Source organism: Pelecanus crispus, chromosome 1, assembly GCF_030463565.1.
Source record: "Pelecanus crispus isolate bPelCri1 chromosome 1, bPelCri1.pri, whole genome shotgun sequence".
Taxonomy (NCBI): Eukaryota; Metazoa; Chordata; class Aves; order Pelecaniformes; family Pelecanidae; genus Pelecanus; species Pelecanus crispus.
Genome location: NC_134643.1, coordinates 37,948,322 through 37,961,351, shown reverse-complemented (window position 1 = coordinate 37,961,351; position 13,030 = coordinate 37,948,322). Strand labels below are relative to the sequence as shown.

Genomic DNA, 13,030 nt, shown 5'->3' with positions numbered 1-13,030 from the left:
CTGAACAGTACTTTCTTTGAGAGATATAGTAGGTGTAACTGAAAGATACTTTACACTTCCTTGCTAAGAAAGCTGCCAAATAATGCACTTGAAAAAACATACCACCAAGGACATACTAAAGGTACCATGCCAAACTGAAAGCTGTACTGCTCAATAAACACTTAATTTTCTTACCCCAAGCACTGTCTTGTTAATCAGCAAAATTGTATTTAGTAATTTACACTCCAGTTTCTCAGAACTTACTTGAACACTTCATTCCCTAGATATAACTGAAAAGCAATGATGTCAAAGCTGACATGATTTAGAATGCAGACCTCAGAATTAAATCCAGTTAACACAATAGGATCCTGATGTGAACTGTAATAAAGTTGTTAAGCTGCCTAAGATTCCTAAAGGCAATAACCCATGCTTATAATTCTCACCTAAAAGGTTATTTTAAATCCACATATATGCAAACTAATGGATACCAGTTTAACAAAGGTTTGAATAAGTAATCAAAATTATACTTGTTTTTAATCAGTCTAGCCCAACGAACAGTGTAGCATCATAAAAAAAAAATTCACTATGTACTAAGAATATTCTTTTAATTCAACTTGTAAAAGACAATTCTGGTTCACACATTAGACATGAAATTTTTTTTGTCTTTACAGTAGCATAATGACACAATTCAGTAATCAAGAGAAGTTACATACAGCATTTTTATTTAGAATGGATGCCACAATACATGTGCCCCTCCTCATTTCAGTTTAGCCACCTTTTGAGCAGCATGCTAAAAAAAGAATTTTAATTACTTCCTGCACTGTTCAACGTCTCCAAGTATCCTCATGAAAATGTTTTTAGAAACAAGAATAAACTGAATTTTATGAATGCCTTATATAAATAAGGATGGAATAACCCAATATACCACAAACAGGCTGGGGGCTGACTGGCTAGAAAATGGCTTTGCATAATATGACCCAGTGGTCCTTTCCTGTGGAAGTGTGGAAGAGCCAGCAGTGCATCCCTGTGGGGAAGGTGGCCAACTGCAAGCTGGGCTGTATTAGCAATAGTAGCCAGAGGCAAAGAGAAGCAAGTCTTCCCCTCTATTTGGCACTTGTGAGACTGCTGCTGGAGTACTGTCCTGTTTAGGGCTCCCCAGTGTAAGAAAGAGTGGAGGAGGTCCACCAACATGGTTAGCGGGGCTGAAGAACAACATACAAGGAAGGGCTGAGAGCTGTATGCATTTGTTCAACCTGAAGAAGACAAGATTAAGGGGACAGTTTGCAGCTGTCTGCAGCTACCTAATGCGAGGCTACAGAGAAGTGGAGTCAGACTCTTCTCAGAAGTGCACAGTGACAGGACTAGTGTAATGGCCACAAACAGGAGAGGGGACCCATGGTCATTCTGGGGTACCTTCTAACCCAAATTATTCTCTGATTCTATATACAAAGAAGGGATAGAAAATATGCACAGACTATGAAACTCTGAAATATTTCTTCTTTTGAATGAATTTCAGTAACTTCATAAACTTAGCTTATAAATGTATCTGAAACTACTTTTTCCTGAACAGGCTAAAGGATGAAATAAACTTTTTTTTTTTTTTTTTTAAATTTCCCAAAGAAATCACAAACATAAGTCAGGAACCCTTGTGATGACAAAGGAGGAGATTAACTCTGAAGTATGCTTGGTTAAGATCTGGTATCTTTATACTCAGCAGGAAAAAAGTGTGAACGAGAACTTAAATACATTTTAAAGTTTCTTGACATGAGAGTGCTTTGATGACAAAACACAAGTTCCAGAACTAAACAAAACCAAATCAAACTACTAGTTCTTTCTGATCGTTAATTAATCTACCACTGCAGCTTCCACTTAAAAGTAAAAGGACTAAGTTTTTTTTGTCTTGGTAAGAGTAATACTAGGTATACTAGTATTTCTCTTGCAATCATAGCAAAGAAACAAGCTATTACATTCCTGTAAAATATCTCATCCATGAAATAGCAGCTATTCAAAGGGGAAAGGTCAAAGGGAAATATGTTCAAAGGTTCCCTGCATGTTAATGCGCACTAAAAGTACATGATCATTAGTTAGAAATAAAGGCCCAGTAATCCAACGGTCATCTACTTTTTGACACTTCAGCACTATAATCTGTACTCAAGCGCATCTCAAAATCAAAAAGTATTTTTTGTGACTTGCATGCATGACAATCATTAGAAAAAGCAAAGAATCCCACTTAAGGGTTCACTCATGTAGAATGCTGGTCAAATCTCTTTCTGGCATTGATCACTGTGCAAAAACGGAGGAAACAATGAATGCAGTTATTTAAATCAACTTTTCTAGTGTACTGATACACACACACATATATATATTATTTCCTCACTTTTAATCCTATCCTGCTACTTAATAGAGTCTCTTAATATTAGTTTCTAAACACAACACAATATAACAAGATATTAGTTTCCAAGTAATAAGACAAGCTCATTTTATTCTAAAGTACATACCTGAATTGCTGAATTCATGAAACATGTATTCCCCAAGTTACTCAGGCCACACAAGCCTGGCTGCTCATTGTGTCTTCCTGGCTCTGAATAATCATAATTCTTATAAGCAGTGTATGATGGGAGACAATAGTTTGAATTTTTCACACTGTAAAAAAACAAAACATCTTTCAAAATGTAAAAATGTACTCTATAGTACTTTAATACATACAAGTACTTTATGAACTTAAATGATTAAAAATGTTAAAGTAACTTCTGTGAACAAGAAAGGATTTTAAAGAAGTATTTAACTTTGGTAATAACATAAATTTCAATTTAAAAGTCACCTGTGCAAACAACCAAAATCTAATGTACTGCAATAACTGTAATTATTATATCCCTACCCCTTTTTGATAGGAGCAGCTTCACAGCTTACTCTATTCTTCATTGCTCCATCAAATTTAATACACTCAGACTTTAGACACCACCAGCAGCAATCAATCATTTACGTCCCTTTTGCATCCTGCTACTGCAAGAGTGAGGTCGGTAGGAATGGGAATGCAGAGTTACAGGTGAAAGCTGAGATTTCCAAGGCCACTGTGGCATAGTTGCCTCACTGCATCAGACAGTCTATTTATAGCTTCCCTGCTAGGACAGCACAATCCAGCATGCAAATGCAGGAAAGCCTTGAGAGGTAAAAGAATGCGCAAAATGCCTTGTAACAACTTCAATGTAAATCTCTATGATGCATCTGTTTGGAGAAACTGGAGAAGACTGAAATAGGTAAAAAGGTAAGATTTAAAGCAATTTGCTTCCAGATGAAATCATGCAAGTACTAAATACAGAATAACTCTCAAAACAGTAAAGTAAGTATATCTGAGAACACTAGAAAGGCAAAAGAATCTTGTAAGAGGATGCTCTGTAATATTACGATGTTAGAAAAAACAACCAACCAGAAAGGTTAAACACTTTCTTAAAACTATTTCAGGCACTCATCATCATGAAATCTGTGTGATACTGGCTTTGGCTAAAGTTCAAGAGTATTTCTGCAGTCACTAATCATTATTCACATCAGAAGCAACTTGAACAAAAATTTGAAAGTCAATTGCTAAGAATGACAAAGAGAATATGCAGTGCAAAGAATCAATCTGGATAAATAATTGAGATTTATAATTGTAAAAGTCTGAGGATGCAAGTGCCCAATGGTACTCTCCAGCCATTATTCCTGAACAGTATCACAGTCTTTACATCCAACTGTCCCTGCAGTGCACAATTACGCACTTTTCATGTATAACACATTTTGTTTTAATCGCAAGAGTTATTGAAAATTCCAAACAGAACGGGAAGCAGATTTCTCCCCTTCTTTTGACGGCCTCAGAAATCTGTGTAGTTTACAGCTCCACTGTCCACAAAGCTGCTGTTCTCAAATTTTACATTTGATCTTTTCAATAGCTGACTTTCCTATCAGTCCTTCCCTTTTCCATACACATGCATTTTCTCTGCTCTCTGGCTTGCCCTCAAACTAGCTAAGTGGCATTGTGTTTACCAGTCATTCTCTGTGAAAAATCTCTGGAAAGTTAGTTTTGCCCATTCAGCTTAATCCTAACTTAAATGCTTCACCCTAGTTTACACAAGATACTTTTTGAACTCCAGGACCCACATACCCTTCAAGTTTGCTTCTGTGGTCAGCCCTTCCCTATCATTAGTCCCTGGTTCACCCATACATGAGAGATCCCCAGGGAAAGTTACCTTCCATCTCCCTTTGTCGCTGCAGTCCAGCTATGGCAATCAACCCCAACTCCCTGAAGCTGGCAAGCCTTAGTTCCTCCAGGAAGAAAAAGCACAAGCTTGCCGTTGGTGCTAATGCAACCTCCATAATATAACCACCCCTCGACCCAGCTCAACAGTGCACAGCAGCAACAGAAATGGACACGTACAGGGTACACAATAAGCTTCTACCTTCAGCCCTGCTTGCTTCCTACTGCTTTCCTCACCTGACTCAAAAGATTACACTTTTCACATGGTTAACAGAAGAGAAATCCCTTTTGGAAAATTAGGAGATGTAGGGGTAATAAACAGATTGAATGTAATTTTCCTGGGGATTTTCACCCCCCTTCTTTTTCTTCTTTCTCTGCAGCTTTCCCCCCTTCATGAACTGCCACCTTAGGAGGTACACCAGAGAGCTAGGAAATGCAATTGGTGTCTTTTGGCTATAGTGCATTCCTGTGAAAGACTTCCTCAAATTAGCTCAGTAACATAATGATAATTTAATTCAAGATAATTTTAATGCAGATAGATCCCCAGTGTTGGTTTGCTCTAAGGGACAAACTGTCAGAGTTTACTTCTCAAAAGGGAAAGGCTCTTCTGAGCTCTTTCATCTTCTGTACTGGCCCACAGAAATACATTTGAGGTGTTTAAAGAATATGGTTATCACACTCATCTTGTGAGTCAGGTCTATTAATATATTTTTCTTTCAGGGTTCTGTGATATTTTATCAAAACATATCCAGCAAAATACAGTGCCTACTATGTGCAGGAGTGTAGGAGATGTCTCTTTAGAGCTTTACCAGTCTGCAGACTTCATTTTTTCTGGAAAAATTATTTTTATTTCAATTACATTGTGCCTCTGCTTTTCATGCTTTTGAGACTGGACAAAAAATAAAGTATTATTAACAGTCAGCAGTAAGTGGCTAACAATGGAAAGCAAGTAAAGCTGCAAGGCAAGTCTACATAAACTTCATTCAAACAGAAACGCCCTAGAAAAAGTAACTTGTGACAGTGTGTCCCCAACCTCCATCTGCTTTTCCTGCAAAACCTTTAGAAAGTTGCCTTTAGTGAAGGAACAATACATGGAAAAGCAGAGGGTAGTATTAGAATGGGGCAGTCAAGTAAGGGCAATAACAGAAAGAAAACACTGATGGCTCTTAGAAGAACTTGCTGCTCAAAAAATAAGGTAAAACTTGAAAAAATGAAACCATCTTCAGACCCTTGAACAGCTAGACAGAGTTCTTAGGTAGTGAAAATGGTAAAGGGAAGTTTCCAAATAAGATTTATTACCTGTAAATCTATAAATTTTAAGTTGCATGTGCCATATTTGAAATGTATTGAATACTGTGCCATATTTGAAATGTATTTTCATATTTGAAATATGTACTGCTTGTATCCTGCCTTTAAACCTCAAAGCAGCTTTCAGATGATGATGAACCCAGAGCACTCATTGTGTAGCTGGAGTTCTGGGAAGTGTGGATTTGGAACAGAGAATTTTGGAAAAGCAACACTAGCTTTGGAAGGGACACAATTTGACAGTGGAGTGCCACATACCAACAACAGGTGCTGCAAAAGGAAATTTGAGTTGCAAGAATGAGCCCAGAAAATTAGAAGTTTGGAACACTTACTGAGCTCTGTAATATTTCAACCACTTTAATGCACTGCCAATGTGTTTTTGTGACCAGCCACTTTAACAAACCCGTAATTGGGTTCCATCAATTTTTAGAGATGCCTGAAGCAGCAGGAGAGGCCCATGTCACTACACAAAGACTACTGTCTTTGTTATTGTTCATGATCATCGTCTGGAGAGCAAAAGATAACATTATAATCTATTTAAATAAAGTTAAAAAAAAAAAAAATCACCTTCCTCATAATATTTGCCTATGTGTCAGGTGCAACATGAAGAAACTGTTTCTACAGGTGATGTAATTAACATTTATACTTCTTGAAATAAGCACATTGAAATATACCAAGCATGTGAACAAAGCTGCCATCTGTCCATCTTCCGAAAAGCTGACACTACTGAATGATGAAGTAAGTAATTTTAGAAGGCTGAAACAATGGTTACAAATGAAGAAAACAAAACAACTTTTCACTTAATTCCCCAATCAAAATCCCTGTTCAACTGTTTTTAATCCCCTCCCCACATAATTTAAAAATACCATGTGACATGAAATGTATTGCTTTATAACAGCAATAAACAGAAATTCCAGTAAGACCTAAATGATGCGTGTCTCTCCCTGCTCTTCTGAATCCACTAACACATATTATGCTAATCCTCCTATGTTATTCTTTCAACAAGATCACCTGTAAAGGCAAAAGAACATCAATGATCAATTATTTGGAATCCTCCATTCCATCAAATGCAAACTCACATTTACAGAAATGAAGGCTTTGGACCTGATAAAATTTGCACAAGCTATTTCTATTATCTAATGTATGACTAGTTCAACACACATTTAAATATTTACTAATTTGAGGCTTACTATTACTCAGAACACTTCCTGGATTAGACAAGTATTACAGAAAAGTGTACCATATAAAGAAACATGATACCTTTCAGAGTTTTAACATAATTTGTACTCTATAACTGAGCTGTAATAATTGCAAAGACAGGCTTGCAATGACTAGCATTTATGACTATTACTACACACAACCTGTTGTTTGCTTTTTCTGCCTTATAAATCAGCTTTGTCAGCTAAAATTATCTTCAAAACAAATGTTGGTATTTCTTTTAGAGTCACAGCGTCTCACGTCCATATGGAGGTGCCAATGGATCCTGGAAAGCCACAAATGTATAATTTTGCTATTGTACTAAAGATAACGTGCAATGTAAGAGACAATAAGGCAGAAACATGAAAATAAATTCCAGGAAAGCTGACATTAAGTGGTTAATTAAGAAAGTAATGAAAAGAAAATAAGATTAATTAATGGAAAAGAAGTGCTTTCTTAGACAAGGAGATAGTTGTGAGAAGAGTAGAACGTAGGAAGAAACTGATCTTAACCCAGAATGATATCATACAATTAAATACAGAGATGTATCTTTCAATTTACCTTTTGAAGCCAAAAATTCTTAATGCAACAGTATGTACCATAAAGTACACAGACTATTAATCGATATGACTTCTCTATCACTGAACTAGTTCATCTTGAACAAGTATTCTGACAAAAGTGCTGCTAAAGATTCTCCTGTAATTATATATACTGTAGTGAATTAAAACTTCATGATTTTTCAAATATTTATTTTAAACTCACCATAAATGGATTATTGCATTGTAAGGAAAACCATATACTTCTGCACTGACTACCTGCCTTACATAACATCCAGATATACAGTGTTTTGAGCTACAAGAGAAAAATGGCCGCTATTTCATAACACTACAGAGAACATGTACGTACTATCTGATTTACAAATCTTTAAGTTATAGTTAAATCAGTTCAAAGGACTAATTCCTTATAAAATCTAAATTTTATATCACTTCCTTTTAAACACATATTTCTATTGAAAATCCTCAAATTAAAAAAATAAAGAAAAAACAACCCCAGAATTTTACCTTAAGTTCTAAAAGCTCCCATTTTGGCTCCAAAATAAATGAAGAAATAAAACCAAAATCAGCTAAAGCAAATTAAGAAAATGTCTTTAAAAGCTGCAAGAACTGGCAACAGGTTTCATAAGTGCTTCCTAAAAATAACTACAGCATCACTAGGGAGATGCTAACATTAAAAAAAAGAAAAAAAAAAAAGGAGGAGGAAAAAAGTAAAAAAAAGAAGAAAGCCTTGCTGGCTTCATTTAATATGGTGGCTGTCTAGGAAAAAGTAACTGTTAAGCTTTGGTTTTGGCATTACAACTGTCTTTTGCATAAGCAATGGGGGAAGGAGAGATTAGTTCTCAGCTGGAGGCTCAGCTCTGGTCAAGTAATTTTTCACACAATCATAGATACAATATACTTTTTTATTTACTACACATTCACACACAGAGTACAATAGACTGCAGTTAAATACATGGATTTCAACTGTTTAACAGTGACAGTTGGGGCTACTCACAATTGGTAGAAGCACAAGTGACACCACCCCTTAGGAAAAATCACTTCTGATAAATGCAGTATTTAACTGGAAGATATTGTATAAGATATTTAATATTTATGTCACCTTTTTAATATTTAACATCTTCATGTTTGATCACAAAATGCATGTTTGGAAAAATATTTTAAATTTGAATGAATTGTAAGAATAAGCCTCTTCAATTTCCCCCAGCTTGCATTAAAGATGAGTGCTCTCTGGTTTCAAGCATTTGAAAGATGCTCCATTATCTGTTAAAGTGAAATAATTCCATGTTTTTCTATATTCACCAACTTTTTTACAGTTGTGTACAACAAAAAAAAAAGATTACACACAAAGTTGGCCACTGGAATACGAAAGCTCTTCTTTTAGAGTTTTATCACATTCTTTATTAAACTTCTGATTTGGAATATTAAGGAGAAAACCCTTATGAGTAAGAAGCCTCTTTTACTAAGCCTCTGCTCATTGTAATATTCAAGCACACCTATCAGACTGATCTCTCAAATCTTCTAGCACTAAGACACAGAAGTTAAGTTGCTGATAATTAATCAATGGCTATAATCACTATGACAACCATTGTAGCTAAACCAATTCAGCTGTAGTGGTCTCAAAGCAATGTGTGATATCACATATGCTGCTATCATACCTTAGCATCAATAAGTAAGGGAAAACCTGGCCGCCATAAAAGTAAGTAGTTTATACTTTTTTTGTTATCCATCTAAATTCAGGCAGGATAGTAACAACAATGTATTTTTAGCATGATAAACTCTAAATGAAGTCTTTATATATTTTCTTACAAAGCTCAACGTTCTTTTTAGTGTCTATTCTACTGAGAACTAAGAGTTACCAAACATCTTTAACTGTGTTTCATTTCCTGATATCATGCTTCACAATACCTACACTATGAAATAGTGACCAGTAACAATTCACAATCCAAATATTGCAAAACAAATCAAAATCCTTAAGCTAGGAGTTATAAAACATCAAAATTTGTTTATGTCACACACCGGGGCAATTAAACTAAATAATGTTTTAAGGTATATTGCTTACTTTCTGTTGTTCATGTTGTTATAATTATTTGATAGAGATGGAGAGATCTTTGGTAAAGTTGAAAAATTGGATGCACCTGGGGACCTTTAAAAACATGAAAATGGTAAATTAGATAAAAATGCTGAGATATTAAAAACTATAAAAGAACGTTAACAAAAGAACAATGCATACAAACAAGCATGGAAAAGAAATATTTTTTTAGAAGTGGGCAAAGCACTAAAAATACCCAGGACATGCAGCCCTCAGAATCCATCTTTTAAAACATGAAATGCTTCACAGTACTTTAAACTTTGATATCATGTTGAAGAAACAGAGCTATTAAAAAAGCAAGCAAACAAACAAAAAAATTACTGGCCACTGTGCTAAAAAGAAATTGTTTTCAGTTCATAGTATGACTATAGATATTTTGACATTCTAAAACCTAGAATGTAAAGTTTCTTACATGGAAATTTTATGAATTTTTCATTTAACCATAAATGGATGTTGAGACAAGATACAAAAACAATTAAAATACATACTTCAAGGTTAGTTTAATAGCAGCATGAAACCATTTAATTAAAACTGTCTTGTTAATATTGTTAAAAAAAATTCCAGGATATTACGCACAATACCAAATAACTTTTAAAAGCCTTTCTTGCCAAAACTAATACCATTATCACTCATGCTCATTGTTTAAGAATATTTTTAAATATAAGAATACTGATCATTTTAACCACAAAGACCCTCTGAACATAACAATTAAATACACTATACAACTATCTTGCAGTGTATTTTTCTTTTTCTGATCAAATAGTACAGATAACCATGGAAAAGGCTCTGAATACTCAAAGGAAAAGGCTCTGAATACTCAAAAGAATTTAGACACCTCCATGTTTTTGTGGGCCCTTTGCAATTCCATCTGGTTTGCAAAAAGCTCCAGCTGTCATTGGAAAGCTTTGAAATACATGTCACAATATTAAGAGAAGAAATTCTGCATGCTCGGCATTTTTTTAAGTACCTTTCAAGAACTAAACTCTGCAAGGAGATACACATTTTTACACAGGGAATTTTCCTGAGTATATTTTCACATTTATTTTCAACTTTTTATTAATAAACCTTTTCCAAAAGAAAAGCTATATTACCATGTGAAGAAAATGTTATTTAATTTTTAAAGTATTCTGACCAACATTCATAAAGCTTTCCTGTAGATTTCCTTTATTAATCTAAATCCTCTTTGTACGTTATCTTCAAAGTAGTAAACTACACAGACTGTGTCCACCAGAAAGATAAAAAATTGAAGTCAGTTCAACCCTACTTAAATTCAAGACAAAAGTTAAAATATGCACATTCATACATGTAATTATTTTAGAAGCTATGAACTGAGTAATTTTCAACTGAAATTGAACTTTTCAAAACAAATTTGAAGCTCTTACATAATTTAAACCAAATTCAAATGCAATACAGTTTTAAATTTCAAAACACAATATGTAATTGTTGTCTAAAAAAATTAAAAGAAACCAGAACAAGCTACATAAATAAAGGTCTGGTTTCCACTGAAAACTAGAAATAAGTTAATTTGTTTCTTAGAGAAGATGGCAATCACTAGTTCTACTCTTTGATAGCATTTGCTATCAAAGTGATAATAACAGGTAAAACATTAAGAGATTCCTACTACTCTGAGGTGTGCAGCCTTTCTGTTTCCTTACGGCTGCTTACATTGCTAAATCCTGTGTACAGAGAAGAACGGAATTCCTTCACAGAACAACATTGGCAGACCCCATCTCCACCATTTAAAACAAAAAAATAAGATCAAAACAAGGATAATAAAAAATCCTGAAAAGACAGTAAGTGCTAATGCTGAATGTATTGCCATACTTCAGTTCTGCCTTTAAAATTGTACAAAAAGAATGACCAAAACCAGTTGTAAAACAACTGCAATGACTTAGGAATCTCCTAAGACAAAATGAGTAATCAAATGTGCAACAAAAACTCGATTATGCTTTAAATGCAAGGTTCTAAGAGAAAGTATATATCCTTTTAGTAGTATACTAACTTCAGTATGTATTATGTTACTGTGGTATTAAAGCACCACAGAAAGATGTCCAAAGAATACAGTTACTTGCTTGACAAAAATAACCAATTTTAAACTCTGGTTGTAAAAAACCCAATAATCAGTGAATGGTTTTGTTTCTCACATGTAGGAGAAGAGTAAACCAATTCTCAGCATAGCTGGAAAAACATCAGGAACTACGTAACAGACAACTTTGAAAGGCAACTTTTTATGATCTAACAAACAAAACCCACAAAATTATTTATTATAGGTTAGCATTTTAACAGTCCAGCAAAAGACAGGTTAAAAAACAAACTTTAGTGTAGTCCTATGCCTAAACAGATGATAACTCACACTAGATACTGACTTCCCTACACACTTCATTAACCCTACAGTTAAATTGCTTTATACTTTAACTCCCATAGCGATCCACAGTAGGGACATAAATATGGACATCAGAAAAAACAACTGCAACCAGAACAACTCTTCTCCTCCAACAATCTGTGGGCATCTGCTACAGATTGCCTGGATCAGGATTGAAAAAAAAAAAACCAAAAAAAAAACCAACAACCCCACAACAAAAAAAACAGGCAAGGCTTCTTCAGACAACTGGAAGAAGCCTAACATTCACAGGCCCTAGCCCTTATGGGGAACTTTAACCATTGTGATACCTGCTGGTGCGACAACACAGCACAGCACAAGCAATCCAGGAAGGTTCTGGAGAGCATTGATGACAATTTCCTGACACAGGTGATTGAGGAGCCAACAAGGAGAGGTGCTTGGCTGGATCCAATACTTAGAAACAAGGAGGAACTAGTTGGGGATGTGAAGGTTGGGGCCTTGGCTGCCATGACCATAAGATCATGAAATTCAGGATCCTGAGAGAGCAGGGCAGAAAGCAGTAACACAACCCTGGACTTCTGGAGAGCAGACTTTAGCCTTTTCAGGCATCTGCTTAGAAGAGTCCCATGGCATACAGCCCTGGAGAGAAGAGGGGCCCAAGAGAGCTGGTTGATACTCAAGGACCATCTCCTCTAAGCTCAAGAATGGTCCATCCTGACAAGTAGAAAATCAAGCAAAGGCAGCAGGAAGCCCTGCATGGATGAACAGCAAGCTCCTGACCCAACTTAGTCATGAAGAGAAAGTGTCTGAGTGAAAGCAGGGGCAGATAACCCAGGAGGAACATAGAGATACTGTGCAATTAAGCAGGGATGAGGTCATGAAAGCCAAAGCCTACCTGGTGTTAAATCTGGCAAGTGATGTGAAGGGCAACAAGAAACATTCTACAAGTACGCAAACAGCAAAAGAAAGACTAGGGAAAACATGGGCCACTGCTACATGGGGCAGGGGCCCTGGTGACAAAGGACACAGAAAAGTCTGAGTACTCAATGCTTTCTTTGTATCAGCCTTTACCAGTAAGACCAGTTTTCAGGAATCCCACACCCCAGAAACCAAAATCTGGAGCAAGGCTGGCTTACTCTCAGTTGAAGAAAATCAGGTTAGGGAGCACCTAAACACACCGGAGTGCGTAAGACCATGGGGCCTGATTGGATGCATCAACTGCTGAGGGAGCTGGTTGATGTTTCTGCGATGGCACTCTTGTTTATTTTTGAAAGGTCCTGGCTATTGGGACAGGTTCCTGAAGACTGCAAGAGAGCAAATGGCACTCATAC

The 13,030-nt window shown here is 35.7% G+C and overlaps 1 protein-coding gene across 6 annotated transcripts in view; it reads right to left on the bottom strand.

The window, feature by feature from the left end:
- Nucleotides 1–13,030, bottom strand: part of USP15 (ubiquitin specific peptidase 15) — a 73,735-nt gene that overhangs the window by 19,049 nt on the left and 41,656 nt on the right. For 2 of the 6 annotated variants that reach the window (XM_075728124.1, XM_075728143.1), the window contains exons 7-8: nt 9,329–9,412; nt 2,478–2,622 (exon numbers count right to left, since the gene is read on the bottom strand). In XM_075728124.1, coding sequence (XP_075584239.1) covers nt 2,478–2,622; nt 9,329–9,412 — 229 coding nt within the window. Of the gene's footprint in view, nt 1–2,477; nt 2,623–8,263; nt 8,330–8,368; nt 8,530–9,328; nt 9,413–13,030 lie in introns of those variants that run through there. The other 4 variants (XR_012832048.1, XM_075728152.1, XM_075728166.1 and 1 more) reach the window with 4 other exon arrangements.